Source organism: Arachis hypogaea, chromosome 12 (genome assembly GCF_003086295.3).
Source record: "Arachis hypogaea cultivar Tifrunner chromosome 12, arahy.Tifrunner.gnm2.J5K5, whole genome shotgun sequence".
Taxonomy (NCBI): domain Eukaryota; kingdom Viridiplantae; phylum Streptophyta; class Magnoliopsida; order Fabales; family Fabaceae; genus Arachis; species Arachis hypogaea.
This window is the reverse complement of record NC_092047.1, coordinates 113,417,660-113,443,470: the sequence shown is the minus strand read 5'-3', so window position 1 is coordinate 113,443,470 and position 25,811 is coordinate 113,417,660. Positions and strand designations below refer to the sequence as shown.

The 25,811-nt window shown below is 39.0% G+C and overlaps 3 protein-coding genes across 3 annotated transcripts; all 3 read left to right on the top strand.

Moving 5' to 3' along the window:
• The first annotated feature begins 689 nt into the window (after nt 1-689).
• Nucleotides 690-1,004, top strand: LOC112730603 (uncharacterized). The gene has a single exon (XM_025780673.1). The coding sequence runs from the start codon at nt 690-692 to the stop codon at nt 1,002-1,004; it is 315 nt and encodes a 104-aa protein (XP_025636458.1).
• A 21,525-nt stretch (nt 1,005-22,529) lies between these two features.
• Nucleotides 22,530-22,844, top strand: LOC112730602 (uncharacterized). Its single transcript, XM_025780671.1, has one exon. The coding sequence runs from the start codon at nt 22,530-22,532 to the stop codon at nt 22,842-22,844; it is 315 nt and encodes a 104-aa protein (XP_025636456.1).
• Nucleotides 22,845-23,711: 867 nt separating this feature from the next.
• On the top strand, nt 23,712-25,112 carry LOC112730601 (disease resistance protein RUN1-like). Its single transcript, XM_025780670.2, has 2 exons — nt 23,712-24,674; nt 24,774-25,112. The coding sequence occupies exons 1-2, from the start codon at nt 23,712-23,714 to the stop codon at nt 25,110-25,112; spliced, it is 1,302 nt and encodes a 433-aa protein (XP_025636455.1).
• The last annotated feature ends 699 nt before the right edge of the window (nt 25,113-25,811 follow it).

Genomic DNA, 25,811 nt, shown 5'->3' with positions numbered 1-25,811 from the left:
TGGTTGTAACAATATTGAGTTTGGCCTATCAATAAAAATTCAGCCACTTGTTATAAACCATGCATCAAGGCTGATTATTGGGCTTAAACCAAAAGCTCATTTTTCGGCCCAACATAAAATCTGCACAACAAAATTATTAATTAAGCAAATATGAATTAAGATCAAATCAATAATTTTGTAATTAAATATTTTAATAATATTTGTTCATTATCAAAATTAAATAAGAGTTTTCCAAACTCATCATATTCCATAAAATTATGCATTAAAAAAGAGTTTAATTTTAATAGACAAACAGAGTCATAATGTAAAATATTTTATCCCATCTTATATTTATATCAATTTATTGGCGAATGATAAATCTTTAAGTGGAGTTTTAATCTACAATAAATCAGTCTTTGGTCTATCAGACTATTAGGAAATATTGAAAAAAAACAAAAAACTAGACGTGCATCAAAGTTAATTTATATATATATATCCATGTCTTGTTGCTCTATTCCACAACCCCATGTATTGTCCTGAATAACCGTCAAAACTGACCCTCACAAGCATCGTGGCCCCTATTTTCTCTCTTTCTCGTATTTCATCCTTATATCTTCATTTATATAATATTAATAACTTCCAAGTTACAAGTTCCAACCATGAACCATCGATCTTAGCTTGCTCTCTTTTGTGAAAAAGTGACCAAGACAATGTCTTTGAAGTCCATAAAGGGAAACGCCACAGCTGAAGAAGCTTCATGGTACTGTGCACTTCTCCTTGTTTCTTCCACTGTCCTAATCATGCTAACCATCTTCACTGATGAACACAATAGCAGCACTATTATTACTCTCCGACGACCCTGCGAGGAGATCTATGTGGTCGGAGAAGGGGAGACGCTTCACACCATAAGTGACAAGTGCGGTGACCCTTACATCGTTCACAACAACCCTCATATCCATGACCCTGATGATGTCTTCCCTGGCCTTGTCATCAAGATTACACCTTCTTCTTCTTCTTCTCAATAATATTTGTAGTCTTATTAGTTGTGTTCTTTTGTTATTAGAATAGGAAATTTTTAATAATCGTCATATATGCGTTTGAACATTGAACTGTTTTATATGCTACTATATATAATGTGAAACTCTTTTAGTATTGATGAGGTGAGTATAAAATGCAACATATTATTATTTCATTTATATAGTGTTGCATACAAGTTATGAATAATTTGTGGAAGCAGCAGCCAGAGCATACATATGGTTATGGCTAAAGAAAGTTTAATCTGTGTAGTAGTTTCATCAAATAATATAAGAATGTATAAAAGATAAAGATTTGATTGTGGAACACTAGAACTTGTCGATTCGAGTGAGGTAGAAGATGTTTTGTTTCATAGCTAGAATTATATAAGATGGGGAACCTAATGTTATAACAAAAATGCTATTTATATATTAAAATTAGTTACTAAAATGAATTATATATTATGTATTTTTATATCAATACATATCTATGTAGTTTAATTTATTTTAAATATGTATTTTATATTAGTAATTAATTTTAATAACTGATTTTAATGTATATCTAGTATGGTTGAATATACAATGATTGACAAACATTGTAGCAAATAGTATGTGCAGTTGATGATTCAAAGATTTTAGGACAAACTTTCAAAGCTTTGATTGTCAAGGAAGCTTTGAATTGGATCTGAGGTTGAACTCTCATCGTAACTCCATCACAAGGCTGATGAATCTACAGGCACTGAAAAGTGAGCGATGATCTGGAAGACTAGAGGAAATTCAAAACTCCAACTCGATAATTGGAGGTCATGCAAGAACCTGGGTGAAAAATGCTAATGCCCCCTTACTTCCATCATTAGGGGTGAAAAATGCTTATCAATCTTTAGCAAATATTTTTAATTAGGAAAAATATAGGTAGACAATGAAAATATTAAATAATGTAAACAATAAATATATCGAATGATCATTTTACTAGTGTAAGGATGATTATTTTAATATTAAAATTTAGATAATTAATTTAGAAGTGCAGGATTGGTGGTTGTTCATGTTGTTCAAAATAGTCATTGTTCCCCTAGCATTCCCCAATTAATTATTGTAGGGCGTTCTTTCTTAAACCGATCTTTCTCTTTGCTTCAATTAATTGCCATTGTTAGTTTACTTAAACTTGCATCCTTGTAAATTTTATATTAATCTTTTTTCCCTTGCTTTTGCAACTGCTTACCTTTATATTTTTATATATTAAGAAACTATTTTGCATGATTCAACAACTCAAGTCTCATAGACGGAAACATTTGATTGATCGGACAACAGGCTATAAATAAAAGTCTATTGTATACTATCTAAATCTTTAAGAGCATTACAATCTAGAATTTTTTTTTCCTTTTTCTTTTTCTTTTAAGAATGCTTCTTGAGCAGTACCATTGACTATAAAAGGAATTAATTAAGGAAGTATTACATTCAATAAGAGATCCCTATTTCACTTTTTACATTTAAGCTATGCATATAGCAATATTTCTTATATTCCGAGTAGAATATAGGCAGTATGAAATTATTTATGCTATTAATAAGAAAAGAGGAGTGCTAAGGGGCCAGCAGAATTCGTGATGTGTAGCCATCAATTAGCTATCATCAATAATGTTACTGGTGTGAGATGACATCTAATAGTGTAGAATTATTCATTTTTCTTTTGATTGTTAAGTGCTGGCCAGATTTCAATAAAAGTATTGCCCCCTTAGACTTTCTCATAAGAAAATTCAATTTTGTCAATTATGTGAATTCATTCTAATCATTGCCAACTATAAAAAGTTTAAGCAGACTTATATTATTTGCTAACTATAGTATTTTGCAGAAATTTAACCAAAGAATTTCAGATATATTAAGATGGGTAACCGGAGATCATTGGGTTGGATTAGTTTGGTTGGCCCAATCATCTGAAAGAGGAAGCGTTCGAGTGGGTTTGTGATCCAGGGCCTCCGTCCGACTTATGTGGAGAGAATGGGGGGTGGTACCTGCAAAGACACTCCGATGCCAAAGTCAGCAAGGGAGCAAAACAGGTCTAGAGAGTATTGGGCTTAGGGATGCCTGAGAAGTGTCAGTATATTTATAGTGGTGAACCCATAACCACCGTTGGAGTAGTTCCGCCATTTAAGGGGGATAATCGTCCCTTTATCTTAGGAAAGTTGAGATATGGCTTCTGGAAGTGGGTAGAGAGAGAGAGTATTGGGCTTAGGGATACCTGAGAAGTGTCAGTATATTTATAGTGGTGAACCCATAACCACCGTTGGAGTAGTTCCGCCATTTAAGGGGGATAACCGTCCCTTTATCTTAGGGAAGTTGAGATATGGCTTCTGGAAGTGGGTAGAGAGATTTTAGGGGCAGTTACTCATTTGAATGAGTGATTATCTGCCAGGTAATCATTGTTCCCGACTTCCTCAGAGCTAGTCGTGGTATGAACCGACTTCGTAGATTGAAGGTTGGTGTAGGGTGAGGCTCAATCCTTTGGATTGGGCCTTTCGTTCGGATCCTGGGCCTTAGCGTTGGGCCAGGGTATGAACAAGATATTTCTAATATAAATATTGGAAAAGCTTGATCTAATATTCGGATTACTTTTCCGCCGAGCTCTATGGTGTTGATTTCCTTGCCTTTTCCCCTCAGGTTCAAGCTTTCATTGTAGCACTTTCTTGCCAATTTCTGGTCCCCCCGCACCGTTGCTATCCCCGCTGGTGTCGGGAATTTCATGCAGAGATGGGGAGTAGACACCACCGCTCCGAGTCGATTTAGGGTAGCTCTGCCGATTAGGGCGTTATATGCCGACCCTACGTCGATGACTATAAAGTCTATGCTCAGAATTTTGGATTTTTCCCCCTTTCCGAAGGTAGTGTAGAGGGGTAGAAATTCCAGTGATTTTATTGGCGTGTCGCTTAGCCCGTACAAGGTGTCGGGGTAGGCTCTTAACTCCTTTTCATCCAACCCTAGTTTGTCAAACGCAGGCTTGAAAATGATGTCTGCCAAACTTCCTTGATCTGCTAGGGTTCTGTGGAGATGGGCATTGGCTAGGATCATGGTTATTACCACTGGATCATCGTGTCCAGGGATAAATGAGATGGTAGGGAGGTCGGATGATTCGCTTCCGACCTGGTAGACTCGCTTGAGGTGTCTCTTGCGAGAGGACTTGGTGAGTCCCCCTCCTGCAAACCCGCCTGAGATCATATGTATATGTCTCTCCGGGGTTTGCAGTGGTGGGTCTCTTCTGTCTATGTCATCTCGCTTTCTCTTCCCATGATTGTCCGACCTTTCCATGGGATATCTATCAAGTCGGCCTTCTATGGCCAACTTTTCTATCACATTTTTGAGGTCGTAACAATCGTTTGTTGAGTGACCATATATCTTATGGTACTCACAGTAGTCGCTGCGACTTCCTCCCCTTTTATTTTTAATGGGCCTGGGAGGCGGCAGCCTTTCAGTATTGCAAATTTCTCTGTATACATCCACTATGGAAACCTTTAGAGGAGTATAAGAGTGATATTTCCTTGGTCTGTCGAGACCGAGCTCTTCTTTCTTCTTGGGCTCCCTCTCCCTTTCTTTTGATGAGGGAAGATGCCCAGGTCGCCAGTTCGGCTCTCGTAGTCTGGCATTCTCCTCCATGTTGATGTACTTTTCGGCTCTTTCTTGTACATCACTTAAGGAGGCAGGGTGCCTTTTTGATATGGACTGTGAGAAGGGACCTTCTCTGAGCCCATTTACTAGCCCCATTATGACTGCCTCAGTGGGCAAGTCTTGAATCTCTAAGCATGCTTTGTTGAACCGTTCCATATAGGCCCGTAGAGATTCTCCGACCTCCTGCTTTATTCCCAGGAGGCTTGGTGCATGCTTTACTTTATCCTTCTGGATGGAGAACCTCATAAAAAACTTCCTCGAGAGGTCCTCAAAGCTGGTGACTAACCTCGGGGGGAGGCTATCAAACCACTTCATCGCCGCTTTCGATAGGGTGGTCGGGAAAGCTTTGCAGCGTGTCGCATCAAAAGCATCAGCCAGATACATCCAACTTTTAAAATTGCTTAAATGATGCTTCGGATCTGTGGTTCCATCGTAGAGGTCCATATCAGGGCTTTTGAAGTTTCTTGGAACTTTTGTCCTCATTATGTCCTCACTAAATAGATCCTCACTAAATGGGTCCTCCCCTCCTAGGGGTGATTCTTCTCGATTGCCACGAGAGTTCCGACCTTTTAGGGAGGATTCTAACCTTAAGAGTTTTTCTTCTAACTCTTTTCGTCACGCCATCTCCTCCCTTAGGTTCTTCTCTGTCTCCCTTTGTCGTTCCAGCTCCTGTTCCAGCTGTTCCAAACGACCTTGGTGGCCATGGACTAGCCCCATTAGTTCAGTCGCATGGGGTGGTCCATCCTTTCCTGATTCACGTCCATCCGAGGAGTTCATCTTCGGATTTTTTAATCCGGAAGTGCCTTCTCTATGTTGGTCATTGATTTCTTGGTGGTGAGTTAGGTCTGCGTCGTTGTTTCCGGTATCTTGATTCTCTTGTTCGAAATCTGACGCTACATGACCATCTTCAGGTGACATATCCGCCATCACTGGTTGACCTCTCAGGTCCCCGGCAACGGCGCCAATGTTACGATGGGTAACCGAAGATTATTGGGTTGGATTAGTTTGGCTGGCCCAATCGTCTGAAAGAGGAAGCGTTCGAGTGGGTTTGTGACCCAGGGCCTCCGTCCGACTTGTGTGTGAGAGAATGGGGGGTGGTACCTGCAAAGACACTCCGATGCCAAAGTCAGCAAGGGAGCAAAACAGGTCTAGAGAGTATTGGGCTTAGGGATACCTGAGAAGTGTCAGTGTATTTATAGTGGTGAACTCATAACCACCATTGGAGTAGTTCCGCCACTTAAGGGGGATAACCGTCCCTTTATCTTAGGGAAGTTGAGATATGGCTTCTGGAAGAGGGTAGAGAGATTTTAGGGGCAGTTACTCATTTGAATGAGTGATTATCTGCCAGGTAATCATTGTTCCTGACTTCCTCAGAGCTAGTCGTGGTATGAACCGACTTCGTAGATTGAAGGTCGGTGTAGGGTGAGGCTCAATCCTTTGGATTGGGCCTTTCGTTCGGATCCTGGGCCTTAGCGTTGGGTTAGGGTATGAACAAGATATTTCTAATATAAATATTGGAAAAGCTTGATCTATTTAATTTGTGGTTGGTTAATCACTAACCATAGCTTTATAAAACTTCATGCCTCTAATTCCCACCTTGTACTACTGTTTGAAAGTTTGTATGCAAAGAGATGCATTTCCATTCTTTTAAAACTCTTTAGTTTGTGTATCTCGACGGCTATTTGAATACTGTACTTGTAATTGAACCACTTTTTGTCATCTTTTTTCTGAAGCTAAGGTAAACAAACTATATATATGCTCTTTTTTTCTTTTTCTTTTTTTTTTATGATTCAAATTAAGAGACATCATCAATAATTTTACATAAATGAGGAGTTTCTTGTCACAGTAAATTTTAGAAGGTTGATTTAACAGCGTTTGTATAATTTTCTGGAGTGTTTGAAAATGCTCTAGATGGTTCTGAAACGTTCTAGAATGTCCTAGAAGGTCCCGAAATACTCTAGAAGGTTCTAGAATACTCTAGAAGGTCATAGAGTATTCTAGAAGAGTGTGGATGTATATAGGAGTATAAAGAGTAGTATGAAAAAATCTAGAAGTATTTAGAAAGTTGTGGTATGATGGATATTTGTAAAGAAGGTTTTAGATGATTAATCTAGGCCGTTGATTAGATTTAATCCTAACCATCGTGGATGGCTATAAATAGGAGGTGAGAGTTAGTATGAGATGTGTGTGAATCATTTGTAACAAACACTTCAGCAATAAAGAGTTCTTTCCACCAAAGCTTCCTTTCTCTTGTGTTCTCTTGCGTTCTTAGCTTTCTTACTAAGTATTGAGGGTTAGGCTGACTTGGTCTTAGCTCAAGAGGTTGAGTAAGTCCGAGTGCCGGCACGGTAGCGTTGGAGTGTGTCCAAGGCCGTGACAATTTGGTATCCGAGTAAGGTTCGAGAGGGAGCACAAGTCGCTTGTGGGAATGGCTTCTAGTATCACCATGGAGCATGTTGAGTCTCAAAGGGGAAGGAATGTTATTCCTTCTCAATAGGGAGGCAAGAAGATCCGTTCTTCAAGTGAGCCTAGAGGTAAGGACTCTAACTTCTTAGAAGAGAGAGTTTCTGTGTTGGAGAATGTTCTATCCTCTATGGATGAGCGTTTCCAAAGGATAGAACATGATAAGGAGACCCTCGAGGTTCACGTGTTAGGAGAACTAGATGCTTTCAAAGAAAGCATGCTCCAAATTGAAGAGAAGCTTGAGAATTCCTTAAAGCTATTTGAGGAAGTTCGAGTTTGGTTCGAGGAGGCGAAATCTTGACCAACCATTATAAGGGAGACGACAAAGATTGATCTCCCCAAGTCAAAGGAGTTCAAGGGCGTAAGGGATGCTCGCAAGGTGGAGAACTTCCTATGGCAAATGGAGAGGTACTTCGAAGGCCAAGGGGTGGTCGGAGAAGCAATAAAGATACGCACTGCAGCTCTCTACCTTTCTGATAATGCTACTTTGTGGTGGAGGAGAAAGTGTGTAGATATAAAAAAGGGTACTTGCAACATAGCCACATGGGAAGTTTTCAAAAGGGAATTGAAAAGATAATTCTTCCCTGAGAATGTGGTTTATGAAGCAAGGAATAAGTTGAGGGAGTTGAAGCACAAGAGTACGATTAGCAACTACGTAAAGGAGTTTACTACTCTCACGCTTCAAATCCCCAACTTAGCATCAGAGGATGCATTGTTCTTCTTCATTGATGGACTCCAACCTTGGGCAAAGCAAGAACTACAAAGAAGGAGTGTTAAGGATGTCGATGAGGCCATCGTGGTGGCCGAATCACTCACTGAGTATCATAGGGGAGACTCTAAACCCAAGTCTTCCTCCAAGCCTAGTTCTGCTAAAGGTGGGGGAGACAAGGGAAAGAGTTTCTCAACCAAGAAGGAAGGAAAATACTCTTCAAAGAAAGAGTATGAAGAAAAGAAGAAGGCTTTCGTGCCCAAAGGGGGATGCTTTGTGTGCAAGGGACCACACCAAATGAAGGATTGTCCCAAGCTAGGGACTTTGGCATCTATCGCTGAGGAATGAGAAGCTCAAACTCAAGTAACTGAGTGTGTTGGATCTATCCAACACATAAATGCTTTAAAGGGCAAAGAAGCAAGCACTGCAGAAAAGAAAGGCTTGATGTATGTCAAAGCCTTTATTAATGAAAAACCTGTCATGGCTATGATCGACACTGGTGCTACACACAACTTCATCACGCCTGATGAAGCAAGGAGGCTTGGGTTGAAGATCACTGAAAAGAATGGCTGGTTCAAACCCGTGAACACCAAGGGTGAACCCTTTAAGGGAGTAGCGAAAGGGGCTGAGATGACTCTTGGTTCTTGGAAGGGCCTTGTGGATTTCTCAGTAGCACCCATGGACGATTTTAAAATAGTCATCGGGCTCGATTTGCAAAGAAAGGCAAATATAATACCTATGCCATACTACGATGTAGTATGTGTCATGGAAAAATGGTCTCCATGCATGGTCCCTACAGTCTCTAAAGTTGGCGGACCACCGATACTGTCTGCTATGCAACTCAAGAAAGGGTTTAAGAAGGGAGAGATTACATATTTGACTCTATTACAAGAGGAGTCAACATCCGAAAGAGAAGACGTTCCTCCCAAAATCAAGGAAGTCCTTGAAGAAAATAAGGATGTGATGCCTCCCGAGTTGCCAAAACAACTACCACCTAGGAGGAAGGTGGACCACAAGATTGAATTGGAGTCAGGAGCAAAGCCGCCCGCCTCAACACCTTATAGGATGGCACCGTCAGAACTCGAGGAGTTAAAGAAGCAACTCATGGATTTGCTAGATGCTGGGTTCATCCGTCCATCGAAGGCACCTTATGGCGAACCAGTCTTGTTCCAAAAGAAACATGATGGTTCATTGAGACTATGCATCGACTATCGAGCACTGAACAAGGTAACCATCAAGAACAAATATCTCATTCCTTTGATAGCCGATTTGTTTGATCAACTAGGTAGAGCCAAGTGGTTCTCAAAGCTAGATTTGAGGTCAGGATATTACCAAGTGAGAATTGCCGATGGTGATGAGCCTAAGACCACGTGTGTCACAAGGTATGGATCGTATGAGTGGTTGGTGATGCCTTTTGGCTTGACCAACGCTCCTGCAACCTTCTGTACCTTGATGAACGAGATCTTTTGACCTTACCTTGATCGGTTTGTAGTGGTCTACTTGGATGACATTGTTGTCTATAGCAATACTTTGGAGGAACATGTAGAACACTTACAAACCGTGTTCAAGATCTTGCGAGAGAATAACCTATATGTGAAGAAGGAAAAATGTTCCTTTGCAAGGGACGAAGTCTACTTCTTGGGACACATCATTAAAGGTGGAACTCTCTGCATGGATTAAGGAAAGGTGAAGGCTATCAAAGAGTGGGAGCCGCCAAACAAGGTATCTGAATTGAGGTCATTCCTTGGGTTGGCTAATTACTATCGGAGGTTTATCAAGGGATACTCCGCCAAGGCGGCACCATTAACTGATCTTCTCAAGAGGAATCACTCTTGGGAATGGTCGAAGGAGTGTCAAAAGACCTTTGATGAGTTGAAGGCTGCTATCACAGAAGGACCAGTACTAGCACTACCCAACTACTCAAAGGTATTTGAAGTCCACACTGATGCTTCTGACTATGCTATTGGAGGGGTTCTGATGCAAGAAGGACATCTGATTGCCTTTGAGAGTCGCAAGTTGAATGATACAGAGAGGCGATACACCGTCCAAGAGAAGGAGATGACCACGGTAGTGCACTGTCTGAGAACTTGGCGTCACTACTTGCTTGGTTCACACTTCATCGTCAAGACAGACAATGTAGCTACAAGCTACTTTCAAACTCAAAAGAAGTTAAGCCCCAAACAAGCTAGGTGGCAAGACTTCTTGGCTGAGTTTGATTTCGAATTTGAATACAAGTTAGGCAAGACTAATGTGGTAGCAGATGCGCTGAGTCGCAAGGCTGAGTTAGTGGCCATTTCTATGGTTGAAGGAGATATTATGCATACCATCAAGGAAGGGTTACATCACGATCCATTAGCCAAAATGTTGGTGGAGTTGGCTAGAGAAGGCAAGACCAAAAGATTTTGGTTAGAAAACGACCTTCTCTACACTAAAGGCAGAAGACTATACGTCCCTAAATGGGAAAATCTAAGAAGAAAATTAGTGAGGGAATGCCACGACACCAAGTTGGCTGGTCACCAAGGTCAGCGAAGGACCTTGGCACTCATTGAATCTTCTTATTATTGGCCTCAAATGAGAGATGAAGTGGAGAGCTATGTGAAGACTTGTCTTGTGTGCCAACAAGATAAGATTGAAAACAAGACACCAAGCGGGTTGTTGGAACCACTGCCTCCATCAGAGCGACCGTGGGAAAGTGTCTCTCTAGATTTCATCTCTGCCTTACCGAAGTCCGAGGGGTTTGGATCTATTCTTGTGGTAGTGGATCGATTTTTGAAGTATGCTACCTTTATACCTGCCCCTACTGACTGCACTGCAGAGGAAGCAGCACGAATATTCTTCAAGAATGTGGTTAAGTACTGGGGATTGCCTAAGAGCATCATTAGTGATCGAGATCCACGCTTTACAGGACGACTATAGACAGAGTTGTTCAAACTCCTTGGGTCGGAGCTTCATTTTTCAACAAGCTTCCATCCTCAAACCGATGGGCAGACTGAGAGAGTGAATGCCTTACTCGAGTGTTACTTGAGGCACTTCGTAAGCGCTAATCAGAAGGATTGGACAAAACTCATCGACATTGCTTAGTTCTCATACAATTTGCAAAGGAGTGAGTCTACAGGGAAGAGTCCGTTCGAGATTGTGACTGGACAACAGCTGCTTACACCTCACTCTCATCCTTCCTCTTACTCAGGGAAGATCCCTGGAGCTTATCATATGATTAAGTCTTGGGAAGAACAAGCAGATGTCACTCGTTCTTACCTTGACAAAGCTGCAAAGAGGATGAAGAAATTGGCAGATAAGAAGAGGAGGCATGCAAGCTATCAAGTGGGAGACAAGGTAATGATTAAACTTCTTCCACAACAATTCAAAGCCTTTCGCAAGGTTCATAAGGGCTTAATCTACAAATACGAAGGGCCATTTGAGATCATTGGACGTGTTGGGGAGGTTGCTTACAAAGTACAACTCCCTCCCTCTATGAAGATCCACCCGGTCTTCCATGTGAGTATGCTTAAACCATATCATGAAGACCAAGACGAACCGAGTAGAGGTAACTCGAGTCGTGCTCCGCCTGTGGTGATTAGATCCTTTGATAAAGAAATCGAAGAGATCTTAGCTAATCGCGTCGTACGACGAAGAGGGGTACCACCAAGTATTCAATACTTGATCAAGTGGAAAGGACTTCCGATAACCGAAGCTAGTTGGGAAGCTCGTGAAGATCTGTGGCAATTCCAAGAACACCTACAGCGCTATCATAAACAGAACGCGACGAGGACGTCTGTGCATTAGGTGGGGGAGAATGTCACGGTAAATTTTAGAAGGTTGATTTAACAACGTTTGTATAATTTTCTGGAGTGTTTGAAAATGCTCTAGATGGTTCCGAAACGTTCTAGAATGTCCTAGAAGGTCCCGGAATACTCTAGAAGGTCATAGAGTATTCTAGAAGAGTGTGGATGTATATAGGAGTATAAAGAGTAGTATGGAAAAATCTAGAAGTATTTAGAAAGTTGTGGTATGATGGATATTTGTAAAGAAGGTTCTAGATGATTAATCTAGGCCGTTGATTAGATTTAATCCTAACCATCCATTGAGGAGGTGGATGGCAATAAATAGGAGGTGAGAGTTAGTATGAGATGTGTGTGAATCATTTGTAACAAACACTTCAGCAATAAAGAGTTCTTTCCACCAAAGCTTCATTTCTCTTGTGTTCTCTTGCGTTCTTAGCTTTCTTGCTAAGTATTGAGGGTTAGGCTGACTTGGTCTTAGCTCAAGAGGTTGAGTAAGTTCGAGTGCCAGCACGGTAGCGTTGGAGTGTGTCCAAGGTCGTGACATTCTGCTCTGGATTTTTAATTTATGTATTATTCCATTTAGACCTTACTAAATTTCAATCCACATAATTTTACTAAAGAGATTGGATAAACTTAAAACAAAATTGTCTGATAATTTTTGGTAAATGATTTTAATTTATTTAAGCGCTTATAGCATTTAATATAAAGGGAAGTGAATATTCAATTAAACATTCCTATTTCAATTTTAACATTTTCAGTTGTGTATGGTAATCTTTGATACATCTTCAAATCAAATCATTGAAATCAGAAACAGTTAAAATTATTTGTTTTCAAGAACTCTGACCAAAACAAAAATTTCGGCAGATAGTTCAGGATGCAATTCATCATGACTAGCAATTCATCTTTGATTTGTGATTTCTACTTGTTGGATTGAGATTCTGTTGCTTGTTTCATTTACTGGCTTTGTTAACTGATTAGACCACAATTAATATAACTAACATCCGTGTCATGTATTTTGCTTGCTTTCTAAGGTATATGTTCCCCTTTCATCTCAGCTACCGATGACTATGTTTCAAAGAATTTGTGCTCCTTATTGAAATAAAAGCATGTTGTGGTTGGAGTTCATTCAATTGTAGTAGGCAAACTTATTTTAATAGACAAGCATGTTTATTACAGAAAAAGAAGCCCACGCTATGCTAACCTAATTAAAAAAAAAAAAAACAACCACACGTATGGTTACTTAAAACGTTGGAACTGGAATATAGAGGGAAAGAACATAGAAATTGTAATACACACAGGAATATAGAGACATGGCGTGTATTGATTGAATGAGTGGAGTCCATGAACAAGTTACTCACATGATATTGTTTCAGAGTGCCATGCGAATGGTGAACAGTGAACACAGTACACTTCCACCTTCAATTTCCATCAATTAAGCCACATCAACTATTTTGTGAGAAAAGTCTCTAATAAATTCCTAATAACATTCCTAACAATTTTTCGGTAATAGGTGATAACCACTAATAAAGTTGTTTAGAGGACTTTATTGAATTCAAAAATATGAACTCAATTTTAATTTTTAAGGTTATAGTGATATAATATAAATTGAGTAAATAATATAGAGACGAGGTAATAAACCTGAAATTTATAACAAATGACAAAAGCTTGTTGGTGGTAACCACTTGGTAATTGACTAATTGCCATAAGACCAAAAGCGTGTTGTTTTTAGGTTTTGTTTCTACTTTCTATCTCAAGTTCTTGGAACCATTTGGAAAAGATACAATAACTGAGAGCAATGAAGAATAAAATAATAATAGAACCGATGGATATGAAAGAGGAAGCAAGTTGTGGAAGAAGCTAACATGATTATTTGTTTGGGGTTGACTTATTAATTTATATAATTTTTTAATTAAATAATAAATCATTAGAACAATTAAATATATAATAATAGAATAATCAAATGTATTTATAATAATACATGTAAGAATTTTTTTTATAAAAGATAAGAAAAATAAATAATTTTTTTGAAAGCCAATTAAATTGACCCTTAGGTCCAGTTTGGCTAAACAGTTTAATTAAGCTCTTTTTAAAAAATAATTTAAATAATAAATATCTATATTAAAAGTAGTTTATAAATAAGTTATTTTATTTTTAGATTTTTAGTTCTAAAAGTGCTTATTTAAAAAAATATGATAAAAAATTTATTATTATAAAAGAAGTCATTCTTATACCATGGTAATATGTTTTTTTTTTAAATATTATTCCATAACGAGCGTATTCTTAACGTACTCTTAGTCTATATATTGGTAAGAACTTTATAATCACAGATAAAAAAATATAAATAATAAAAATAATATTTTTTAAATAATATTCTAATAAATTACATTGACTTTTTTTTTCTAATCCTCTTTAATATTTTCTTGATTTTAATCAGACGCCATCAGGACATTGGCACCCACGTATCAGGAAGACGGATCTTAGATTCTCACAGAATTTTGGATTGCAATGATAAACGAGCCTGCAACGTTTATCAACACTCTTACGGGACAATTATCCGTCTTGCAGCGAGATTTGCACTTACAGGATTGGAAATACCTCGAAGGAGGATCCTTTCGCTTAAGGTTGGACTTTGGAGGCTCTCCTCCACCGATTCCTCCTCGTTTATCTCCCTTGGAGGAAGAACCACTAGGAGCGATAGTAACTTCAGCCATTTGAGAAAAAAAGATAGAAGAAAACTTTACACTAGAGCGGTTTTGGATTAACCGCTCCATGCTATTTTATATCTATATGTAAAAGGAAAAGTTTCACGCTTATTTCATGAGGGATTTATACTCAAATAAATTTTTTTTGCCAAAAAAAACGTTACCATGGTACAAAGAATTTAAGAGAGAAACGAAGAATTATTTAAAAAAATTATTATTTTTATTATTTATATTTTTTCATCTGTGATTATAAGATTCTTACCAATATATAGACCAAGAGTACGTTAAGAGTACGCTCGTTATGAAATAATATTCTAATAAATTATATTAATTTTTTTTCTAATCTTCTTTTATATTTTCCTGATTTTGATATTTTCCTGATTTTTTTTCTAATAAGTTATGGAGTGTGCAAGGGGAGTACTACTACTGCATTTGATTTTCAACATCAGCAAAAGATTCATGTCTCTAGTTCTCACATTGTACTACTATTTGAAAGTTTGTACAAACAGATGCACTTACATTCACTTTTGTGATCTTGTGAAACTCTTATTTGATTTGTGTATCCTAATGTAATTGAACCACTTTTTGTCATGATTCTTGGGAATGCCACACTTTTTTTTTTACACAAGTGAGGAGTTTCTATTCTTAAGTTTTAATTTATGTATTACTGCATGTAAAGCCTTCTCAAATTCACACGATTTTAATTTATTCTGGTACTTCTAGCATTCAATCAAAGATTCTTGTTTCAATTTTAATAGCATGATACATTTTCATTAATTATACAGATTCTATTAGCAGACATGAGTAAAAATGATTTGAGTAATCATTTAAGCACAATAATACAAGCCTGCCTCCATTGAATTTATGCATCATTACCAAGTTTTATTTTTGTCTCTCTACCTACATATGCACATGATTCTTCTGTTGGTAGAGAAAGAGAGGGGCAGAGAAATAAAACTACTCTCATTATTGTTGCTCAACAGTAGCCCAGGCCCCAGCAGTGTAAATAGAATCAACTTCATTTGTCTCTCACCATTTCAAAATTAGGTGTAATTTATTCAATACTTAGCTACATTATCGCATGACTCATCATAAAACTAATTTATACTTTGAGTGAGTTATGGTTTATGCATTTAAAAATAAAATATTTATTGACATACTATAATCCAATCTAGAGATAAAATAGAAAACCAAAAAAATTGGATATTAAAATGTGCAGAGTCACACTAAAATTTAAAGTTAATATAGTGAATGTAAGCAAAATGAATTTAAAATTTTTTTAATTGACAAGTTAGAACAGTAGACTAATGACTCTATGGTCAAGTAGTAAAGATAATTAAAGAAGAGAATTTGACAACATCAAACATTTCAAATTCAAGCATATATTCAATCTTAACACTTTTAAGTCATGTCAAGTAATTAGAACAAGAAAAAGTATAAAGTACCAATATATTATCTATTAATTTATTGTCAATTATAGTTAATTATTATATTTTAAACACATATATAAAAAAATACATCCAAAAAATATATTTATAAAGACACATTCATTAGACACAGCTATAACAAAGACATTTTTAAAACCTATAGATCTCTGTTCTTTGAAGAGAGTAATTCACACAAATTGGTAGTTTGTGGAGGATGTTAGGGAGATCGGGGAGACTAAAGTGTTATTAACTTTTGAAACGGTTGAGCACGCCCAGGAGGCTTATACGTTTAAACTGGACAGTATGCTGCAGGTCTTTCATCAGGTCCGGAGGTGGGAAGAGTCAGAACGATGCGGGACTCGCAGGGTGTGGTTGGAGTGCTATGGTATGCCTCTTCATGTTTGGTCGCCAGAAACATTCAAAGCGGTAGGAGGCCTATGGGGGGACGTTCTCCAGTGTGATATCCCAACAGGTGCAGGGGATTCATTTAGGGTGGGCAGGTTTCAAGTGGATACTGATGAATTTAATGAGATTAGGGAGAGGGTACATATTGCGATTGGAGAGAAGGGGTGTACAGTATTTGTGAAAGAGGTGGGAGTAGAGGTTAGTGAAACTGGGATTTCGGTGGAAAGGAAGTCAGTATATAAAGGGAGGGCCGCTGATGGGTCCTGTGAATATAATCGGACGAAGGCGGCGGTGCTTTGGGATCCGGCGGCGGCCATGATTACTGGTGATGTACAGGGGGGTGATAGTGGGAAGGACAGAATAGTAATTCCTGAAGTGCTATTGAATGATGTGAACGTTGAGTTTTTGAATTTGAAAAAGATTGGGGATGCAACTGAATCGGAGAGTAGTACAAAGAATAAGGGCAAGGAGATTATGCAGGGATTTGGTGTGAGTGAAGAGGGTGATTCTGACAGAACGGTTACACAGGGGTTCGGTACTGGGGGAGAAAGGGATTTTGCGTGCTATGGTGCACATTGTGGGCCTGTTCTATTGGGCCAGCCATCAAGGAACCAAACTGAATGTCACCTGGAGGGGTGTGACTTGGGCTTAGATGGAACAAACCCAATACCAACTCAGCAGGGCAATGGGACACGAGAGGGAGTGCAGCTAAGGCGTGGGAGGACGGATGGGCCTGTGCTGGACTGGAAGGTGGCGAACCGGGTTGCTGGAGCCCTGACCCGGGAGAAGCTGGAGTGGGCAGAGAGTAGGCAGGTTGCGCGTGTTTCTTCTGCTGCGTCTGGGAGGGACATGCGAAACTTGGCGACCAATCTGGTGAGTGAGGAGGGTGAAGCCGGGTGGTCCAGGCCGATGGTGCAGAGCCAGACGCCGGGTAGTGTCGAGGAAGACGCGGCTAAGTGGCAGGGGTTTGGGCCAGATCTGGGTGTGGGAGAGGAGGGTGGAAGCGGGAATGTGAGGAGGCCGGGGGTGTGCGTCGGACAGGAGGCCGAAGAGGGGCTGACGGACAAGGTAGGGCTTATTGCTGATGGGATTAGCGAAGAGAGGGCACTGCCGAACATGGCTGCCCGAGGAGGAGAAGCGGACGTTAATTGCCTAGATAAGGAGGCGGGAAGCTTTGTGGAAGAGGTTGGATCTGACACGGACAGAGGAAAAACCACCACAGGAGAGGGCGACAAGATATCCAAGGAAGCAGAGGTCGGGGAAAATAAGATTACCTGGGCTTTGGCGGTAGAATCTGGAGCGGAATTGTATGATGACGAAGTGGATATCATGAGTATTTTGCAAGCTCAAAATGAAGAAATAGCGAAAAAGTGAAAACTGGCAAAACAAAAGGAAAAGGCAAGAAGGAGTCGTCCAAAGAACAAACATAAGGTGAGTAGTACTTTGATTAAATGATTGTGAGCTATTGGAATATTAGGGGTTTGAGGGGGGATGGAAAGTTCAGTATGGTAAAAATGTTGAAGAGGAAATATAACATAAACATGTTAGGTTTGATTGAAACAAAAAGAGAGGATATTTCGAAATATGATGTTGGCAGGATTTGGGGGAATAGTACGGTAGGTTGGGAGTTTGTGGAGTCTGATGGGGCATCCGGGGGGCTGTTGTTAATGTGGGATGATATGATGTTTCAGAAACGTAATTGTTATAAAGGAGAGAGGTGGTTGTGTGTTGAAGGCGTGTTAACAAAGAATAATTTTCAGTGTGCTTATTGTCTAGTGTATGGGGCACATGAGAGGGAGGCAAAGCGGGTGGTGTGGGAAGAGTTGAGCTATATTGTAGGCTTGTGTTCGTTGCCTTTCTGTTTGTTGGGGGACTTCAATGAGATTCTGCAAGTGGAGGATCGTAAAGGGGTGCAGAGCTTGCCGGTCTCAGCGGAAGATTTTAAGAGTTGGGTTCTAGACATGCAGTTGGTGGATCTACCCCTTACTGATAGGAAGTTCACATGGTTCAGGGGTCAATCTTGTAGTAGAATTGATAGGGTGTTGGTTAATATTGAATGGGTGGAGGAATTTCCTGACATTAGGCTGAAAGGTGGTCCTAGGGGCTTGTCGGATCATTGCCCGTTGATTGTGGAGGTTACAAGGGTTGGAGGGGAGCATCGACCGTTCAGAAGTCTAGATTCTTGGTTCACCCATGAGGGTTTTCTAAGGATGGTAAAAAATGAATAGAGGAACTTGGGAAGAGCTCCATTCCTTGGTAAACTGAAAGCCTTGACGATACCTCTGAGGCAATGGCACAAAGATAAATTTAGTAATATGGAAAACAGACTGAAAAGGTTTGAGGATGAGATAAAGAAGCTGGACGATCAGGTTAGTGAAGGGATATATGATGGTACAACGGAGGCTAGGAGGAAGGCGTTGGTGAGCTTTTGTGAAAAGTGGTACATTAGGAAGGAAATCCATTGGAAGCAGATGTCTCGGTCCCAATATGCTAAGGACATGGACAGGAATACCCGGTACTTTCATAATATTGCCTCAGCTAGAAGGCGGAATAACAGGATTGATACTCTGTTGATTCATGGGCGGCTTGTGAGGAATCAGGCAAGAATAAAGCATGCAATCAGGGGATTCTATAAGGAGTTGTATCGGCAGGAGTTTGCACCAAGGATCGGTGTTCGGGATGGGTTGTTGAAGCAAATTGACAGAGCTGAGACAGAAGCATTGGAGGTTGTACCGACTGCAGAGGAAATCAAGGAAGCAGTTTGGGATTGTGAATCTTCTAAGGCCACAGGTAGTGATGGCTTTAATATGAATTTCATAAAAAAATGTTGGGAAGAGATTGGTCAGGAGTTCACGGCGGCGGTGTTGGAGTTCTTCCAAAGGGCAAAGTTACCATCGGATGTGAATATAACATGGGTGACACTGGCCCCAAAATTTCTGGGTGCGAAGGAGATAAAGGATTTTCGGCCGATTAGTTTGGTGGGATGTGTGTACAAGGTGATTTCGAAGGTATTGGTGAGAAGAATGAGGTCGGTTATGCCAGGCTTGGTGGGAGAGACTCAGACGGCATTTGTGAAAGGCAGGAAAATTCATGATGGTGCTCTCATAGCCTGTGAGACAGTTCATTGGCTCAAGGCGCGGAGGAAGAAAGCGGCAATTATTAAGCTGGATTTTCATAAAGCTTATGATAGAGTCAGATGGAGTTTCGTGAATATAGTGCTACAGAAAATGGGATTTGGTCAGCGTTGGAGGAATTGGGTGATGGAGTGTGTCAGTTCGGCAACTATGTCAGTTATGGTAAATGGGTCACCATCCAAGCCGTTTAACATGGAGCGTGGCCTCAGACAAGGGGATCCTCTTTCTCCATTCCTGTTTGTGTTAGTGGTTGATGTGTTGCATCGGATGGTGGGAGAAGCTGTAAGGAATGGGCGCATTGAATCGTTACTGGTCGGAGGGAAGCATATCGAATTGTCGCACTTACAATTTGCAGATGATACAATATTGTTTTGCCCCCCGGTAACAGAGACAGTAGTGAATTATAAGAGACTTTTGCAGTGTTTTGAGTTGATGTCGGGACTGAGCATCAATTTTGACAAGTCAAGTCTGATATTGGTGAATTGTGAGAAGGATTGGGTAGATCAGGCGTGTGGGTTGCTGGGATGCAAGCAAGCGGTGCTACCTGTGAGGTACCTCGGGATTTCCTTGGGGGCGAATCCGCGGTTGGTGAAGACTTGGAAACCGATCATAGATAAGGTGGAAGAGAAACTCAGCCTTTGGAAAGCAAAGGTTCTAACCAAAGCAGGCAAGCTTGTGCTCATCAAATCAGTGCTGAATAGCCTACCGATATACTACTTAAGTCTATACAAGATGCCAAAGGCGGTTGCGGAAAAGCTTATTGCATTGCAGAGACGATTTATGTGGTGCAAGGGGGATGGTAATGACGGTATCCCGTTGGTCAAGTGGGAGTTGGTTCAGGCACCGAAAAAGGCTAGGGGACTGGGAGTTGGGGATGCAGTACTTCGAAACACAGCGCTCTTGTTTAAGTGGTGGTGGCGGTTTTCAAAGGAGGATTGTCCGTTGTGGAAGAAGATAATATGCTCGTGTAACAATTTGAGCCCTGGTGAAATGCTATTAACTCAGCAGTTACCGGTGAAAGGAGGGCCCTGGAAAGACATCTGTCAATTACATATAAAGGAGCAGCGGATAAGAGACAAAATGCTTAATGGCCTAGCAATGGAGGTAGGAAATGGGAGGCGAACCTTGTTCTGGGAAGATAACTGGCTGCAAGGTGGGCCGCTGAAAGTGACTTGTCCAAGACTTTTCTCTCTCTCGAATCAACAAGGATACATGATAGGGGATTGTGGCTTTTGGGATGGACTTGAGTGGATATGGAATTTCCAGTGGAGAAGGGAGTTGTTCCAATGGGAGCTGGAACTTGTGAACCAGCTTCATGAGAGGCTAAGGCCGGTGAAGTTGTCAGAGGATAAAGAGGATAATATGGTGTGGAAGTATGATAGTAAAGGGATATTTTCTACCCAGTCAGTGGTGCAGGTCCTACAATCAGAGTATCTGTCGGATGAGATAACGAGTTACAGTTTCACAAGTTCAGTCTGGCGCGGATTTGTACCTCCGAGAATAGAGCTCTTTGGGTGGTTTGTGCTGGTGGGTAGAGTTAATACCAAAGAGAGGTTGAGTAGGAGGCGTGCTTAGGCCCAATGATAATCTCTGTGTACTATGTAAGAAGGAGATAGAGTCGGTGCAGCACCTATTTCTTCTATGCGAATTAACATGGCAGGTGTGGTGTACTTGGTTGAGGTCTTTTGGTGAAGTTTGGACTATTCCTGGAACTTTAAGGGAATTGTTTGAGAGGTGGACCGATAGGCATAAGCGAAAACAAGATCAGAAGAAGTGGCTAACAGGGTTCTTTGCAGTGATTTGGAACATTTGGGTGGAGCGCAATGCTAGGATTTTCAATAACAAGGAAGCAGGTGTTGAGATTGTAATCAGGAAGACGATTCTGAGCTACAAAGAATGGACCGATAGTGATCCTTTTGAGTGTTGACGACAACATCGGATATCTCAGGGTTTTTGTAATGTTTATAGTACTTGTTGTTTGGTTCAGTTGCTCCACATTACTGTGTTGAGCTTTCTTTGGTTCAAAAAAAAAACAAAGACATTTTTATTAGATACATCCACAAAGACATTTTCATTAAACACAATCATAAACAAGAGTTGACAGAAGTTGGCAAAAATACTGTTGGTACCGTAGCGAGATTGTTAGAACAATCAGACCGATAATTAATGTCACCAAAAAATATATTTAAACAAAATTACTCTCAAGAATGAAATTATTTTTAAACTAATTAATTATTAGTTAGCTAGGAATGCGTAAAACTATTATTTAAAAAAAAGTAAATTATTAAATTGGTCCATTTGTTTAGTTGTAATCTTGTTTTGGTCTTTAAAGTTTAAAGTGTCTTATTTGAATCAAAAAAAGTTTCATTTAGCTTCAATGTAGTCCCACCGTGAGGTCAAAAGTTAAATAATTAATGGAATGTCCTATATGACAGCAGTATAAGAATAAGATCGATAATCTGGAGAACAAGTACGAGCTCCAGAGGCAAAAAATCAACCGTATTTATTTATCATTTTTCTTACAATTTAAATGAAATATTTTCTATAGAACCAAGGAGAATGATAAATAAATATATTGATGCATCCACGGTTGATTTTGTACCTTTAGAGCTTGTACTTGTTCTCTAAATTATCGACCTTGTTCTTGTATTGCTGTTATGTAGGACATTTCGTTAATTATTTAACTTTAACTTCTCGGTGGGACTAAATTGAAGCTAAATGAAATTTTTTTTATTTAAATAGGACACTTTAAACTTTAAAGATCAAAACAGAATTATGCCCAAACATAGAGGATCAATTTAATATTTTACCCTTAAAAAACAAAAAGCACATTTTATTCCATAAAATTATGTATTAAAAAAGAGTTTAATTTTGATACACAAAATTAGTATTGTAAAACACTGTATTCCGTTTTATATATACATTAACTCATTGGCCAATAATAAATCTTTAAATGGAATTTCAGTATGCAATAAATTAGTCTTTGATCTATCAAACTATTAGAAAATATTGAAAAAAATAAAAAAACTAGACGTGCATCAAAACTAATTCATATATATATATATAACCATATGTATTGTCCTGAATAACCGTCAAAACTGACCCTCACAAGCATCGTGCCCCCTATTTTCTCTCTTTATCCTATTTCATCCTTATATCTTCATCTTCATTTATATAATATTAATAACTTCCAAGTTTCAAGTTAGAAGTTCCAACCATCGATCTTAGCTTGCTCTCTTTTGTGAAAAAGTGACGAAGCCAATGGCTTTGAAGTCCAGAAAGGGAAACGCCACAGCTGAAGAAGCTTCATGGTACTGTGCTCTTCTCCTTGTTTCATCCACTGTCCTAATCATGCTAACTATCTTCACTCATGAACACAATAGCAGCACTATTAGTAGTCTCCGACGACCGTGCGAGGAGATCTATGTGGTCGGAGAAGGGGAGACGCTTCACACCATAAGTGACAAGTGCGGTGACCCTTATATTGTTGACAACAACCCTCATATCCATGACCCTGACGATGTCTTCCCTGGCCTTGTCATCAAGATTACACCTTCTTCTACTTCTTCTCAATAATATTTGTACTAAAATTTGTTATAATCATTATAATTAGTTATTAAGGTATATATGCATTTGAACATTGAACTCTTTTATATGCTACTATATATGATGTGAAACTCTTTTTAATTACTATTGATGAGGTGATAATGCAACATATGTTATTCATGTAGCCAACATATGAATTTTCGTTTTATGTATAGATGAATTAAGCTGCTTATTATTTCATTTATATAGTCGTCTTGCATACAAGTTATGAATAATTTGTGGAAGAAGAAGCCAGAGCATACATATGGTTATAGCTAAAGAAAGTTTAATCTATGTAGTAATTTCATAAAATAATATAAAAATAATGTAAAAAAAGATAAATATTTGATTGTGGAACACTAGAACTTGTCGGTTAGATAGATGAGCTAGAATATGTTTTGTTCATAGTGTGTGCGGTTGATTCAAAGATTTTAGGACAAACTTCTAAAGCAGTCATTGTCAAGGAACCATTTCTTTTACATTCTCGTACAGCTAAGGACTGAACAAATTGTATGCTTCTCAATTTTTAAAGATTTTCTCTCTTACCTCTTACCGATTTTATTTTGTTTTTTTTATGCAATGCTTTTTATGTTTATCTTCTGATTCAATTGTTGTGTTGTCATCACAATTCAAAAACTTAAGTGATAAAGAGATTGATACATGACATGTATAGGCCAAACTAAAGATTATAATCAATAGCTCTACAAAATTTCATAGCTACCTCTACTTTTATTATATAAAAATTGATACCAATTTTTTATAGAATAAATTTAAATTATATATAAAAATTTTGGAACCTATTCCTGACTTGTTGGAATTGATGAACAAGTCAGGCCTATTGAATGGTTATTAGCAAAAATGGAGCTGAATGAAGTTGGAATCCTTGGAATTTGGGGTATGGGCGGTATAGGTAAAACAACCATAGCTCAATTTATATTCAATAAATATTCCTCAGAGTACGAAGGTTGTTGCTTCTTGAAAAATGTCGGAGAAGAATCAGAAAGACATGGTCTGGATTATTTGTGTGAGCAACTTGTTTCTCAACTACTAAAGAAACAAAATATCCCTGTAAGAGGATCAGCCAACCCCATATCTGTCTGTGATCACAAAAGTTTGAGTGGGAAAAAGTTTTTTATAGTACTTGATGATGTGGATGCATCAAGGAAATTAGAGTATCTTGGTGAACAACTCACTTTGGGAGCAGGTAGTAGAGTCATCGTAACAACTGCAGACAAGCAGATATTTAAAAAAGTGCATGGAATATATGAGGTCCGGCCGTTGAACTTTTCAAGCTCCCTTCAGCTGTTCTGCTTAAATGCCTTTGGCCATGCTTCTCCTAAAATTGGTTATCAAGAACTTTCTAAAATGGTGGTTAACTATGCCAAAGGCATTCCATTAGCGTTAGAAGTTTTGGGTTCTTTTTTACGCTCAAGAAAAAGCATACGAGTCCGGGAAAGTGCGCTGGAAAAACTCAGGGTTCATCCCAATAAGGTCGTTTACAATGTCTTGAAATTGAGTGTGGATGAACTAGACTATCATGAGAAAATTATATTTCTTGATATTGTATTCTTTTTCAAAGGAAAAAATAAGGATGAAGTCTCATGTTTTCTGGAGTCTTGTAAATTATTTGGAAGCATTGGAATAGACAGCCTCCAAGATAAGGCTCTTATAACTATTTCACCGCTGAACAAAATTGAAATGCATGATCTGATAGAACAAACGGGTTTGGAAATTGTTTTCAATGAATCACCTAACGACCTCAAAAAGCGTAGCCGATTGAGGAATCCTGAGAATGTCAGGAATGTATTGGAAGATAGTGAGGTGAGATAATATGTACGTATCTTGCTTTTGCTTATAATGTTATATAGAAAATGGAGCTTGCATTGTGCACTTTTTTACTGTTGGTTATTTCTTTTTCAGGGAGAAAAATCAGTTGAAGGCATTTTGTATAACTTGTCTGAATCTGGAGATCTACACTTAAGTGCAAACACCTTTAAAAATATGCCTCACCTAAGGTTTCTTAGGTTTTATGGTGCTTGGCATGGAAGAAAATCGAATGTATACGTTGAAACAACCCTGGAGCCGTTTTCTGCTAAACTCAGATATTTGGAGTGGTGTGATTATCCTCTGAATTCTCTACCATCAAGGTTTTGTGCAGAGGTTACAGTCAAATTTCGAAACTCTGGGATGGAAAGCAGGGAGGCTCTTGATTCTCAATTAGGTCTCTGCAATCACGAATTCCTGGATGTAAAACAATAAATCTTGTGGGGTGTGAAAAACTATGTGTCACGGCCCAATATGAATCATGACCGGTGCTCAGGAAAATAGTCTCTTAGCAGGCCTAAACCGACTCAAATATAAGTTGAATAAGAAAGTCATAAATATCTTACAAGTTCTAAAATAAATAGTTATATATTTTTAACAAAAATAAAATAATTACAAATGGTTGAATCCTGCCTATGACATATGGAGCATATACTCGTTGCAGATTGTTACTCTTGAATAAAAAGTCTCACATAGTTAAGTATTTGTTCCTGAAAAATGTTTTAAAAAAAAAACGGGGCGAGTTTTACAACTCAGTGACTAGACAATACATCTATAATCGACATGAGACCATATAAACATTATTATCAAAGTAACTTTAATTAGAAAATAATAGTTGATAATAATAAGTGAATCAATAAGGGAGTTCTCATACAGAAATCAAATCAAAAGTCCACACATGGGCGGCTCCACCTCTATGGGTAGCCCTTTCCTCTTGTGTGTCCTAACAGAATAACAGATCTAACGTGTGGCCTACACGTTAGGCTAGCAACACCCCTGCTAGATGGAGTCTGAGCCAAATGCATTTAAGTTAACGTCATAACCGCCGTTAACTACGGTTTTCTAATACGAGCCTCCCAAACCAATTCAAAACATATAGTTTAATACAATAAATCTTTAATCTCTCAAATATAT

Bases quoted from the DNA above. Each gene is read 5' to 3' on its own strand.
- LOC112730602 (XM_025780671.1), top strand. From the start codon at position 22,530: ATGGCTTTGAAGTCCAGAAAGGGAAACGCCACAGCTGAAGAAGCTTCA.
- LOC112730603 (XM_025780673.1), top strand. From the start codon at position 690: ATGTCTTTGAAGTCCATAAAGGGAAACGCCACAGCTGAAGAAGCTTCA.
- LOC112730601 (XM_025780670.2), top strand. From the start codon at position 23,712: ATGGAGCTGAATGAAGTTGGAATCCTTGGAATTTGGGGTATGGGCGGT. The intron at 24,675-24,773 runs GTGAGATAATAT...TTTCTTTTTCAG, and splicing joins ATGTATTGGAAGATAGTGAG to GGAGAAAAATCAGTTGAAGG.